We start from the raw sequence: 14,541 nt of genomic DNA, 5'->3' as shown, positions 1-14,541 counted from the left end.
TTATTTAAAAAGGTCTGTGCTGATGTCTATTATATTGTCTCATAATACTAGTTTGTTATAATACAAAAAATCTGTTCCAAAACAGCAAAAATGTTCACAACAACAAGACAAGTAACAAATCAGAGACATGATTTTTAGAAAATGAAGCCACTTCAGTGCATTCAAAAGTGCAGGACTGAGATTTTTTTTTTAATATATATATATATATATATATATATATATATATATATATATATATATATACACATCTGAAAAGTGCAAAATATGCCACATAATCCTACCACAAAGTTGCATTAATTCTTCTCATAATTACCATGAAATAAATCTGATGATGGATTGGTTATTGATGTTAACATCACTAGTTGATCTCTACAGTGTGTTCCTGGACGTAGACGATATAATGATGAGCGTTTTCTCCCTGAGTGAGGACTGTCAGGGCCTCCAGGCCGTGAGCGTCTTCCACCACCATCACCTGATCTCCGTTTAAATCTCCTTCTGCGTTCAGAACCATCAGCTGGTTGCTGCCGACTTCCTGCTCATCAGCAACCTGCAACTACATCCGCAGCTCAGCGTCAACATCTGGCAGGAGCCACATTTCATAGTGAGGAGATGTGACGTTGTTTACCTGCTGTACGACGGTCACCGTGCCTGGTGCCATGGCAACCATGGAGGCAACAGCATCCTGAGTCTCTGATGTGAATTCAGTGATCTGCTGGATGTTAACTGAACACAAACGACAGAAAGCTTAATTAAAGCGATTATAAATAGAAACAGGAGCAGCTGTTAGTATAATCTCTGCAGGTTTATGGGAGTCAGGTATCTGATGTTACCGTTGTCCTGCAGGGCTGCTAAAGGTGCTTCAGTCAGATGTTCTTCTTCCTCCACAGACACATACTGAGCTTCTACTTCCTCCTCCACCTGCAGATTCAAACATACAGCAGAGACAGTGTGAAAATATTGGCTTAGACAAACAAAACTTCTATCAAATGGTAACATGGTCAAGCAAGCTCGTTTGCTTCTGATAGTTTGGCAGCAATTTGTAGCTTCAAAATTCCAAACCTTTATTTTAATGAAAGGATTACAGACAGAAGCAAACTCTACAGAAATGCCAGAGGATGTGTGTGGTAGTCAGGAATTGTTAGCTAAAAGTATGGAGAAACAGTTAAAACACACAGGTATCCAAATCTCTGGAGCTTAAATAACCTTAATTCAGACTGACCCACCAACACTACATGTGATATTTATTATACATGCTTGCTTGCCTAATAATACATTAATAAACAGAAGAATAATTCAAAAGTAGCAAATGATTTAACTACGTGAACTGTGAGTCTGTGTGTGACCTCTAATCTGTCTGGGGTGAGGAATTGTTTGCAATGTGACCTGCTGTTAGCCCCGATAATTTAGATTTATTTTAGATTCACTTTTATTTTATGAAGTTACTGCCATTTCTCATATGGATGCTGCTGCTGTCTCATGCTGCAGGTACTCAATGAACTCAGAGGAAAAATTCCTAAACAGCTGAAAGCAACAAACTTCAGCTTCTGTTTTTATTTCAAAACTTAGATTACATTCATGAATCTGACCTGTTCTGTGTTCATCGCAGTGAAGTTTTCTTTTTGGAGAAATGCCAGTTTGTAATAGATGTGAAAATGTAGGAAAAAGAATATGAGAAAGGTGGTTTGTAATTTTGTGCTGCCTGTTGTTGGACAAATATTGGTGCTAGAATCTGGAAACTACCTTATCAAAGTTGTATCATACAACTCAGAGTACATCCATCAGTTTGTGTGTCTGTTCATTAATGCACTGATGCAGTTCAGACCTGAGCTGACTTTAATTTAGGATGTAACTCTCACTGGATCTGACCTAATAATTTTACAATCATGACTTTCAGAAAAGAGGCTGTATTTACCTCCCAGGTGCCTTCAACCACCTTCAGGCTGTGTTTGCTCTTCAGGTGACGGTTCAGCTCCCACTTTGTGCCATAAACAAACTCACATTCAGGACACTTCATACCACCTGAACACAGACGTAAACACTCTGTTAAAATATGTTCAGCACGTATTTTGCTGCGTACAGACCCCACAGAATAAATTTTTAAACATACAGCTACTATGGAGCTGAAGTAATATGAAAAGATTTTCTTTTTCTGTGATATTAACTATATTTGTAAAATGTTTAAGTCTGGAAGGTGTCTGTAAACGAATGAGACCAGATGTAGAACCTTGCTGTTTCAGAGTGTCAGGGTTTGGTAGACCAGGTCCGGCGTTCTCATATTTCTGATCAGGATGTTTGCCGTTATAATGACGCTTCAGAGCTCCAGCAATGTTGCAGGAATAGTGGCAGAGAGCGCAACGAAACGGCTGCACAGACAAACACACACCAAGAGAACACAAATTACATGAAGTTACAGTGAACACAATACAAAATGGGGGTTACAGTCATCTGCAGCTGGGAATCAGACTAGAATTATCTGTAAATATCTGCAAAGAGGTGATTTTTAATACAAAAATAGATTTCTTTCTGCTAAAGTTTTGTCATTAAACTGATATTCTGCTGACTAGGTGACATATAATAAACTGAATTTCCACGTGTTGTTGCTGGGAGCTGATTCTTATTTATTCAGACCTTAAACTCAGCGTGTTGTTCCATGTGTCGAAGTAAAGATGGTTTAGAGACGGAGGTGAAGTCGCACTCTGAACACTGGAACCGCTTCCCTGGACAAACACACAATCATTTATTTCATTTATTAGATTTATTTCAGACCTGTCACAGTATCATAAAGGCTAAAAAAGAAAATAGAACACACAAAATAAAAAAACAGCAATAAAATAAGGAATCAGGGCCTTAAATTAATGTCTGAAAACCAGTAGGATGAAGTTTAACTTATTAACTTCAACCGCCTACATCTCATATCTCACCGTTTCCTGTTTGCATCAAACCTTCTACTTATTTACCTCTTTAGAAACCTCAAGAACACATTCACTGCTTCACATTGATGTATTATTCAAGCAGTCTTTTAGTGTATATTTTCTGAAATAGTTTCAGAGTTAAACTAATTTTGGGATCCAGACTGTTCCAGAAATTCACACAAACTGGCACATTTTGTCTCTTCATGGTGATACGATCAAATGGCTTTCTAAAATTTGAATTTCCTCTTAATTCATAGTTTCCAATGTTGTTTCTGAACAGCTGTTGTTTGCTATCAAGGAGGAACTTACCATTTTCTCTGAATAAAATTGGTGCAGTTCTGAACTTAAAAAGACAAATACATTTTTAGGTGTTTAGGTGTAGGAAAACAATTCATCGATGTGCTCTTTATTTCCTGCATTTTGTATCCTAATAGTTTTTTTTTTTACAATCACTGCCAACAGGAAACTGGTTAAATGAATACAATTCAAATTAATTCTCTCGCATAATGTTACAGATAAATACGTAATATTTAAATGAACAAACCTTCGTCTGTGTGACTCAGTCTGTGGCTCTTTAAGGTGACTTTAGATTTGAACTTTTTCCCGCACAGATCACAGAGGTGGCGTCTCTCTGTGTTGTGTCGGTTCATGTGAGTCTTCAGGTTACTGCGACTGCGACCAGCGTAGTCACAAACATTGCAGAGGTAAGGCTTCAAACCTGCACACAAACACACACAAAAAAAAAACTCTTCACAAATCACCAACAACTGAGCAATGATGACAGAATGAGCTCTGGGCAGCAACAAAATCCTTCAAAGTAAGTTATTAAAGAGTGAATGAAACTGTGTGAGGCAGAGCTGGCAAAGTACGAGGACTGACATTCTAATAATAAAACACACTGATCAAACCACTAACAGCTACAGCATCTTAACAGTGAAATGGTTGATAGTCTACTATAGTGAAACAGCTTCTATAGGTGATTATTTTGTTGCTGCAACCACTGAGCTGGACAGCAGCCAAAAACTTGGACAGAAAGCAGCAAGAAACCAGGTAAGCAGATAAAGTTCCTGAAGGTCGCAGGAGTATTTTTAAACCTGTCTCAGCCTCAGGACAGATGAAGCTTCGAGGTAAAAAGCTCCCGAGGGGGAAGACGAGAGGGAACTGCAATTAATTTCCAAGACAAACTGTGGGACTGATGAAGCCGAGGTGTTCGTATTGCACCATTTCAAGCACATATTTACAGTCTAACAAACATGTTTTCATAGTTTCACCAGCAGCTTGACCAAAAGAACAGCTTTCTTCCACAACATCTGTGCTTCCAGTCTGGTCCGTCCTTCTGGAGGGCAGCCAGCAGGGAGACAGACAGATGGACGCTCAGCCCACAGAGTGATGAAACAGTGGTGATGCTGTGGGTTTGTGTTGGTGCTGAAGGCTGCACTATCACACCTTGGTGGGCCCAGATGTGCTGCTGGAAGTCGCTGCTGTTCTTCAGGAAGTAGGAGTCGCAGTAAGGACACTTCTCTGCTCGCTGCACCATCAGTCCTTTACCTTGAGCCGGCAGCGCATCTGTCAGGAAAAGAAACAAACACACAGCGGGCAAAATTAGAAAACAGCCCGACACCTGGACACTCGGCTAACTGTTCATTTATTCTCAGTGGGAGTAAAATCTGTGGTGCTTTGATTATTTAAAAATATGCAACAGCAGCATCTACAGGACACTTTATCATCACAGAAAGTCAACTAATAATGTTCTATCCATGTCATATCTATCTGTAAATCTGTCACACCTTGTGCATTGTTTTTATTATCTCTCATTATATCTTTATTTTTAGCCTTATTGTAATTTTGTAATTCTTGTCCTGCTTCTTCCAGACATACCTGTAATATAAACTAAGGGACCAATAACATTAATCTCATCCTATCTTGTGTAATAATGTGTATAAAATGCTGCAACAAGAGACCAAATATATACACATTTTAAAACCAAGCTGTGAGTTTTGTGGCTCCAAGTTTGAACCTTTTTCTGGATTTGGTACAGACTAGAAAAGGAGAAAATATTAATTCTCAAGCATATTTTAAAGGACAGGTTTGAGATTGTGTTTTGTGTTTATCTGCAGATATATTTGTGTGTGATCTTTACCAGGGTGGGATTTTTTAATGTGGTTTTTAAGTCGATTCTCTGGATAACTGTGCTGGCAAACAGGACAGGCTGCACTCCTCCCCTGCAAACACCAACAACATGAAAACATCAGGACAATTCCAAGAAAAACAAGCATCAATTTTCACATCCTCCAAGAAATCGTGAACAAAAGAGCAGCATTCTTTCACGTGATTCAATTAGCACCTGAAAATCTCAGTGTATCACAGTTTTATTAACAGAAATCCTGTATTATTGTCAATTTCTCAGGCCTGTTACCTTCTCCTGATGCGTCCTCAGATGAGCCTGAAGCTTGTACTTATCAGGAGTTGTGTATTTACAGCCGGGGTTGGGACAAGGCAGCTGCAGGTCGCTGTGCTTCTGGATCTGGTGTCGCTTCAGAGAGCTTTTGGTGATCGAGGAGTAGCTGCACTTTGAACAGTAATGCGAGTGCTCCTTGGTGTGTGTGCGAACATGGACGTTATAGTGGACTTTATACCAGAACAGTTTACCTGAGCAGCAGGGACATGTGGTCAGAAGCAGCAGACATGAAGATAAGTAAGAATAAAAGATAGATCAAAGCAGAACTAAGGAGGCTTCATCATCTCACCACAGTATTGACATTCCAGTTCTCCGTAAATCTTCCTGAGCCGCTGGAAAGTCTCCATGTTGAGCTGAGTTTTCTGAAGAGATGAAAGCACCTGCTGGAAGGCACTCTGATTCAAATCCTCCGACACCTGACAGCAGAACACAACTAGTCAGAGCAGAGATTGAAATGGACAAAAACTATCTGGGAGAAGATGAAAAATGATCCAATACAAAAGAGCTCAGACACACAGATGAAAAAAATCTGATTAAAATACTGGTTATAATATAATAAGAAACAGAGAAGCTAGGAAATGTTTATTTTGGATTACTTTTATCTTCAAACCTGTGAAGATACATATTTCTAACTATATAAAATGGATAAAGCATAAGATGTAAATCAGACCAACCCATCTGAAAATAATGGCAAACACTTTTCACCTTTTATTATATCCAAAATAAACTTGCACGTAGTTTTCCCTCAGTACTATCAGTGTGTTTTCCTGAAAAATCCAACTTTATGAATAATACAGTAGAGATTTTTTTAAAAAATTGGTCCACTGGTGCCAATATTATGAGCTTTTAAAGAGAGATTTTGCAGTTTGAGTCTAATTTACCTTCTCTGAGAGTCCACTTTCATCCACCAGGGGGCCTGAAGACAAATGAGTAGATTCAGAGGAGTTGACATGTCCTGATGATGAAGCTGCTGATGAAGATGTGTTTGTGTTCTCAGCAGCTGGATGAGCATCTTCTGAAGTTCTGTCCTCTAACGTCAAGGTGTGGATCCTCTCTGGAGCTGCAGAGTCTAGTGTTTTCTCTTCAGGCCTTTCAGAGTTGCACGTTTCTGTTGTTTCATGAGACGTCTCCATGTCTGTTGCTTCATCTGGTCTGTCTGAGGAACCTGTTGTTGCTTCTATCACCTGAACTTCTTCTGCACTTTCTTTCTGAGGTTGATCTTCCTCCCTCTCTTCACTCAGCTGCCCTCCTTCACTCCTTCCTCCCTCCTCTCTCACATGTTCATCCTCACCCTCCTGCTCTGTCCTCTGGTCTGGTTTCCCTCCTCTCTCCGTGTCCTCCTCGCTCCCCCACACGCCTCCTCCAGGCTGGACCACGTAGAAGCTGCTGTTGATGGAGTCGGTGAAGGCCTGGTTCTGGTCCAGTTCTGGGTGAGACTCCTTCAGGTGAGTCTTCAGCCTCTGTGAGCTGACAAACTTCTTGTCACATACGCAGCACACGTACAGAAACAGGTGCTTCCTGACGTGAGTGGCGAGGGTGGCCATCTTGGTGGTGACGTGGTCACACAGCAGGCAGGCGAAGGGACGCTGAGGCCCATGGACCAGCAGGTGGCGGTCTCGCACCAGGTGGTTCTTAAAGCGCCGGTTACAGGTAGAACAGTGGTAAAGGAGCTGCCGGAGGCCCTGACGGGTCTTTAACCTGGACACACAAATTAATTAGATTAGAAGGAAAATATGTTGGAGGAATGATTCCCAACCACAGATACAAGGAGCAGCAGCCAGAGGACACATGGAAAGTGTAGATCAACTCACCTGAATAAAATTAGAATAACTCAGTTAAAGAACTGAGTAGAGCTGAACAGGTTTGAGCATAAAAGCTAGTAAAAGTTATGAATAAGCAGAAGACACAGATGCCAAAAGGAATGCATAAATAATTGTAATATGAAGTCAAGATAAAAAAGTCAAAAATTGGTTAAAAGAGCTACCAAAGAGTGATGCTGACAGTTGGACGGATAAAATGTTGAATGTATCATAAAAATATGGACAAATACCTGGAAATTGTTAGCCAAAAGAATGAAAAAACTGTTGGAAACTGTTCACTAAAACTATGGATAAACAGTTATAAATTCTCAGCTAAAATAAGGATAATCACCTGAAAACTGTTAAATGAAAGCTGTTTGCTAACAGTATTCAAATTAAACTGTTAGAATAAAGTTTGAAGAAATGGTAGGAAAATGATAGTTGAAAATATGAATAAATAGTTGGGAATTATAACTGTTGGAAACTATAAGATAACATTATGGACAAACAAATGAAATAATTAGCCAAACAAAATAAAATAAGAAGGTAAAATAGATAAAATTTGAAACAAGCCAATGGAGTATTCAGGAAACAGTTTGGATTAACAGGTGAAACTGTTAAAAGCTGAAAGTAATAGAGGGATAATAAAATATAAACTAGTGCTGACAAAACTGGACTAAACATTGACAGATCAACTGAAAGATCTTTAACAAAATTCACTTTTATATGATTACATGTTACAAAATCCAATTTAATGTCCAGGTTTTGGAGATTTTCAAAGTTTAAAACTGTGGCTTTCTACTTAAACATAACCCAGGCATCTGTAAGCCCCTAAACCCTTCATCCCTCCATGTAAATGAAGCTTCTATTTGTTTAAATTTGGTCACCTTGGACCATTGATTTTATATTTTAAATACACCAATAGAAGTTCAGATAAATATCATTAAATAGAGCACTGAAGGAAACATAAACATTCTCAGGGAAGTTCAGGAGTGTCTTTTTCTATGATTTTCAGGTTAATTTTGGCTGTTTATTGAAACTTTTGATGCAAATTGCAGGCCGAATCAGTGATCCAAACCACACTGACATCCTGGTGCTTGAATCCATCCATCTCACCTCATGCAGCATCTTTCCCTCTAATCCCTTCAACCTTCCCACATCCCCTCACACTATGGAAACCTCTGATCTGACCTGAGCTGCTGGTAGCTCTGCTGAACCTCCGCGTCTTTAAGGTTGTGTCGTTTCTCCATGTGATTCAGCAAGTTCTTCACATCAGAGTACTTCTTCTCACAGAAGCTGCAGTGCTGCTTCACCTTCATATGGACTCGCTCTATGTGGACCTGCATGACGAGAGGCACAGAAATGAAGCTGCATCCAGAGAAAAGCTTCTAGATAACGTATATCCCATTGGTCTAATGTAGAAAACAGAATGAAAAGATATCAACAACCAACAACCTAACACTGATACAATGGCTTTACATTGTATTTTGAAGCCTGTGTGTGAAAACTAACTTATCTAAAGCTGCATCAGTCATACTAAAAAATGTACAACGGTAGTAACATCACCTTGAGGTGACCGGGGCTGAGGCAGGTGAAAGGACACTGATCACAGCTGAACTTCTCTCCTGTGTGCTTCCTCAGGTGAACATTCAGGTTGGCTGAAGAGAAAATCTAGTCAGTACACAGAAGCACACTGTGTTTCCTGTTAATACTTCAACTTGCACTGTCTGAAAAAGGTACAATTTAAAACAATCTCACTCCGTCTTAGGTTTAATATGCTGAAATCTCTGCATAAAGTATAAAACCATTCCTCCTGAGTGCCAGTAAATCTGTATTTACCTTTGATGGCTGAAGCGTAGTTACAGTGTGGACACTGAAAAGGTTTTTCCTGAGTGTGAGTCCTGAGGTGAGCAATCAGTGAGTGTCTGAATTTAAAGATCTTATTGCAGAATTCACAGGCAAAGATCTTCAGCTGACTCTGCTGTAAACTGGGAGACAAATGTGGATAAACTGTTGAGAATTGTTAGTTAAAAATATTGATAAACAGTTGTAAATTGCTAGCTAAAAATGTGAATACACAGTAGGAAATTGTTAGTGAAAATATGGATAAATAGTGGTCAATTGTTAGTCAAGTCTGCTGTGAACTGGGACACTGATTACCAGTCTGTTGCTACTATTGTAGTGATGGATTGTGCTGCAAAAGTTGCAAATAAAGGAACTTTTCAACTGGCTCTATGACAAAAACAACTTCTCAGAACCACACAAAACCAAACATCTCTTTTCTGCTAGATTAGAAGGTGCATTTCATCTCCAGAGCTCCAAAAACTGAATTTATATTACAATAATTTTAAAATGATTCATATAGTACTTGTCAGCATCTTGCTTGATAGAATATTCCTGGAATCCTTTGCTGGTTTCGGTAGTTGTTGTTGAGCTAAAAGTAGAAAACAAAGAGATCAAATCAGCAAACAGGTCACAATGCTGAAGCTACAAATGAAATTATCAGCAGTAAGATATTAGGCTCAATTGTAAGATATTAAACTTTCTGACTATTAGTTATTATGATGATTAAAAAACTATTAAACTGGACATTTTCCATGACCCCACCTTGTTTCCTGTTCTGTTTTAGGGTCTTCATCACATACAGCAGTTTCACTTGTAAGATCCTGTGACTCAGACTGGAAAGCTGCGGAACACTGAGTGCAAAGAAACATTCAATAAATAAACTCAAAAATAAACAAGGATTCACACATTCAGTTGACTTTAAAATAATAAAAACAAAAAATAACAATAATCACCACCGTTTAAATGCATAAAACAGCAATTTTACCAAAAAAAAAGAGCAATTCTGGCTCAGCAGGATCAGGTTATTATTTTACAGTTCAGTGGCATCAACACACAAAACACCCACCATCTTCAGTAGAAAGAAGTCTAAATGTAAACTGTGACCAGAAAGGTCTATTCAGATTCCTGAGTAACTATTTATAGTAAACGAGATGCTTCTGCTTAATTATTATAAATACAATTTTCACAGTTGAGCACCATAAATGAAATTATACATCACTGATGTGCTGGAGGCAGAAATGTCAGAAACATCCCCACTCCTGGACATTAAACCGTCCACAGCTCAATGTTACACTGAGGAAATCTGTTTTAAAATGCGGTGGAGCTTTTATTGTTCCTGTGTTTACCTGAGGCTGTGCTGCTGCAGACTGTATTTCTGTAGAACTGTCTTCTACTGGGACCATTTTGAAAACACCTGCTGAATTAAAGGTGGCATTTATAAATATCAGTTTTTAGCATAAAAAACAAACAACCAAAAAAAAAAAAAACGAAAGGTAAAAACAAACAGAAATCTCTTTCAGACTGACCCGGAAGAGTTTCATCTTCTGTCAGAACGACACTGATAACCGATTTTCTGTTTCCTGTTGGTTGGTCTCCTTCTTTAGAGACGCGGTTCCGACTGTTTCTCTGCGATCTAAAGTTCCCAACATCTGAAAAAACAAAGAAGAAAAAAGAGATTTAAATTCAGAGGAACCATCAGTCACCTTCTCAGGTGGGAATTAATTTTAAGAAACCATGTCCTGATCTCACCCTTCTCTCTCGTCAGTCCTGATCTCGCTGCGTTTAGTTTGGTTTGGTTTGGATCGGCTCCTCCAGGATCCAAATTCTCAGAACCTTCACCTTCTGCTCCACCAGAGATAGTCCCTGAAAATGATAATTTCGATTGATCAGACAACTAAACAGCCAAAAGTTATAAATATATAGAAACTATGTTTAATCGTCTTTTATGATAAGTATAATTTCCAACAAGCTCCTTCAGTTCACCTCAGTTTCCCGTTCTTTGAAAGCATCTGACATTTCTGTTACTGATCCTTATTTTACAGTTCTGTTCTCACCCATCTCCTCTTCATCCTCGTCTTCGTCTTCTTCTCTCAGACAGATGTGTTTGAGGATTTGTCTCCTGTTGCTGAAAGAGCGACGGCAGCTCCTACACTCCAGCCCTGACATGTCTTTATGGCTTTTAGCTGAGCAGAAAAAAACACAGAAGCAAAGTCAGAATGCAGGAATCACAGATGCAAAAGAAACAATTTACTTTCTTACAAATAACACTCTAGAAACAAATGTCTGCACAGCATTTTCGTTAAAGGTATCAACCAAAAGGCAAAAGCAAAAGCCAGCTGCCCAAAATATTACCAGTGCAATTTACTATCTGACAAAAAGGATAAAAAGAAAGAATTATGGGTCACATGTAAAAGGGGACAGTACCATTTTCTACTGAGCTATTTTGTCGCTCTCCTTTATCCTTGTTCCGCTTTTGTTCTTTTTCAGATTTATCCTCTGGACCATTGGAGGAGGTTACTTTGCCTTCTGTCAAATCTGTGCGCATCTTCTTCGTAGAGCCTTTTGGTCGCCCTCGCTTTCGCTTCACTGGACCTTCTGTGTGCCGAGAAGCAACAGCCTGATATACTAAGATACTAGGAGTCAAAATGGGTCTATAAATCAGTTTAAGTCAAGAAAGAACAGGAAGACAATTCTTGACACAATTAAATATTTAACATGAGTCAGAAAAGAGAAGAAACTTTACATTACAAAGAAAACCTGGTGTACTGGAATGGAAAGAACTGAAAGGAAGCAATATGGTTACGACACACTCAATGCCAGCAGATAAAGCCAATGGGATAAAGGTTTCATACGCAGAAGGAACAATTCCACGTTATCATCAAATATTTTAGTTTTAGTGTAATTAACTCCTGAATGGGTGAATGTAGTTTTACTGGTTATGACAGAACCTATAGATTTAGAGAACATTTATAGATTTAGTGACAGTAATCCTGGTAATTTCATGGCTCTGACCTGCCAGACTCTCCACAGGCTCAGCTGCGAGCGGATGCAGCATGATGATGATGTCATCTGAAGGCTCCTGCTGGGGGTGAAGCTGGGAACAATGGTCCTGCAGCTGGGAGCGACTGGGAGAGAAGAGGTTGCACAGCCGACACATGAACACAGAACCAGCTGGAAAGACAGGAGGGAAAAGGTGACAGATCATTGTCTCATATATTAGATTTCTCCTGTTGTAGCTTGTATGTGACTCCAGTGTGTTTCTTTCTATCAACAAAAATATGGAAACTGCAGATTTTATGTGTCCTTTATAAAAAGAAAGTCTAACTTCTATCTATAATTGCACATATAATAGAAGAAAAAAACATTCATGGGAGGGAAAGAATTTGTCACATTTCCTGCTTATATACTGTTTGAAGATAAATGGTGGAAGATGTATTTTTCTAGATATATGTTTAAAGATGGTCTGTAAATCTGAAAATATAATGATTCTTCAAATTCAACAAGTCAGAAACTTTAAGCAATCTGCTAAAAATCTTGCACTATTTTTATGCTGATTGCTGCCCTGTGATGTCTCTAAAATTGAAATAAATCTCCAAAATTTGATCATTCCTGTCAGATCTGGTTCAGACGCTGCTGCCTTGACATAAACCAGCACTAAGGAATATGATCATATTACTCTGGTATGTTGTGAATCACACTAGCTACCTGAAAAATTCTGCACTTATTTTAAAATTCTGTCAGTCATTTTAAAAGGATTCAATGGCCTTACTCCAAATCACACTACAAACCCTTTAACCTGGAGAACATTTCTACATCAGTAAATGAGGCTTGGCTGGTTATTCCTGTAAACAAGGCTGATCAGACCTTTGCTGTTGCAAAATTCAAACTGTGGAACATCTTTAGAATCTTTAAATCTCTCAATACATCCTTTAATCGCCTCAATGAACATTTGATACATGACTGTAGTTTGTGATCCTCTTTGTGTTTTCTCGTTGTTTTAATGATCATCTTTTTTATGCTGTTATGATCTTTTTAGTTACTTTCATCTGTTTCTCCTCATGTAAACATGAATGTGTGTGTCTGTGTGTGTTTTCTATGCTTCCACAATCCACTTCCATCAAAGCATTTTACAAGACTAATTTTAGTCATGAAATAAATTCCCAAGACAAAGCAAATTTTCAGTGATTATTTAGTCTAAAACAAAGCTATGCATCAATTTCCTTAATAATAATATCTGTATTATAATAACATTTAATCATGATCTTGTCGAAAACAATTAATAGACGGGCTGGCGTAAATTAAACATTAAACAATTGACACCACATTTTTAATGAATCACTATTTTCTGTCTCAGTCCGAGCAGTTTAATGCTGTCTGAAAACTTAAATTATTAGTGATTTAACAGTGAAACTTGATAGTCAGCTACAACTTCACGCCTTCAGTAACAAACACGTTAAAGCCTCCGTAACAGACTGTTCGTAGTTTTACTGCACAGATCAAGTCGGAAAATAGTTTCCACCACACGGAGAAACAAAATTAAATCATCTCTCGAACTCAGCAGTTTGTTTATTTTGGTTTGTCCTGAGCTAACATGAAAACCTGACAGACATATTCGAGTTGAAGCTAATAAAAACTCTGACCTGCTTTCTGTCCCTCCATCTTCTCCGCCGACTGAAAACCAAATAATGAGAATTTATCAAAGGCCGTGAAACAAATAATAGTTAAATATAACCAGTGAATAGAGATTTAAAGCCTAATTTTACTTTACGTTCGTACAATTTTCTGTCGAATCTGCGACACTCGTCCGTCCAGGCAGCGGAAGCAGAGGGCCGTGGTGATGCTGCAGCAGACAGCGCCCCCTGCGGCGGGAGGACGGAACTGCGGTGGAGCAGAGAACTGCAGGCTCAGCAGCAGTTAGACAGACTTTATTCATCCACAAGGGAAATTTTGTAAAGCACTTGTAATGAAAGTGTCACAGTTTAGTCTTTTTTTTTTCAATTCTGACGCTGTTAACTTGAACTTAAAATGCTACTTCTGTAAATTACAGACACAGTACTTTGTATTAAAACTGGACTTTAAAGTCAGTAAGTCTATTCACAATGTCAGTCCTTGCTCAATAAAAAATACTAAAACCTGTGAATAAATGCCGAATGTAAAAGCAAGAACACACACACACACATATATATATATATATATATATACAATACGTCACTAAAATTTGTTTTTTTTTAAAGCCCCTAAGCAAGATAGAATAAGATTAGACTAGAAAAGTCAGAGGTTATACTGGCAATGATATTAAAGCAGTAGTGGAAGGAGTAGAAGTAGTGTTGCACATAATATTGAAATATTTATATATTATATTGCACATGATAGTCCTAAACTATCATATTGTCAAAGGTTTGATCAAATAACCAGGTTTGATTAAGGCACTACTTAAACTGTATAATTAACAGAAAATATGCTGTTCCCAATTTATCTGACAAGTTTAGATATTAATGATAAAAACCTACAAAATTACATATAACAA

At 38.3% G+C, this 14,541-nt stretch overlaps 1 protein-coding gene across 2 annotated transcripts; it reads right to left on the bottom strand.

Annotated features, from left to right (window-relative positions):
* Positions 1 to 227: 227 nt before the first annotated feature.
* Positions 228 to 13,891, bottom strand: LOC111579832 (zinc finger protein ZFAT). 2 transcript variants are annotated; one of them, XM_023287311.3, is made up of 25 exons: positions 13,791 to 13,891; positions 13,655 to 13,685; positions 12,027 to 12,185; positions 11,439 to 11,609; positions 11,069 to 11,197; positions 10,764 to 10,877; positions 10,541 to 10,663; positions 10,361 to 10,431; positions 9,777 to 9,865; positions 9,538 to 9,603; positions 9,009 to 9,157; positions 8,736 to 8,827; positions 8,361 to 8,509; positions 6,252 to 7,068; positions 5,660 to 5,786; positions 5,329 to 5,561; positions 5,053 to 5,134; positions 4,359 to 4,478; positions 3,457 to 3,630; positions 2,629 to 2,717; positions 2,225 to 2,363; positions 1,913 to 2,019; positions 831 to 918; positions 626 to 723; positions 228 to 553 (listed from the first exon to the last, which is right to left on the bottom strand). In XM_023287311.3, exons 2-25 carry the CDS (start codon positions 13,671 to 13,673, stop codon positions 359 to 361), a joined length of 3,600 nt encoding a protein of 1,199 aa, XP_023143079.2. In that variant the 5' UTR covers positions 13,674 to 13,685; positions 13,791 to 13,891; the 3' UTR covers positions 228 to 358. The 2 variants fall into 2 exon arrangements, with proteins under 2 accessions (XP_023143079.2, XP_023143081.2); XM_023287313.3 differs by having other exon boundaries at positions 10,361 to 10,428.
* Positions 13,892 to 14,541: the final 650 nt, after the last annotated feature.

This window comes from Amphiprion ocellaris, chromosome 9 (genome assembly GCF_022539595.1).
Source record: "Amphiprion ocellaris isolate individual 3 ecotype Okinawa chromosome 9, ASM2253959v1, whole genome shotgun sequence".
Taxonomy (NCBI): domain Eukaryota; kingdom Metazoa; phylum Chordata; class Actinopteri; family Pomacentridae; genus Amphiprion; species Amphiprion ocellaris.
The sequence above is the reverse complement of the archived record's forward strand: the minus strand, read 5'-3'. Positions and strand labels throughout refer to the sequence as shown.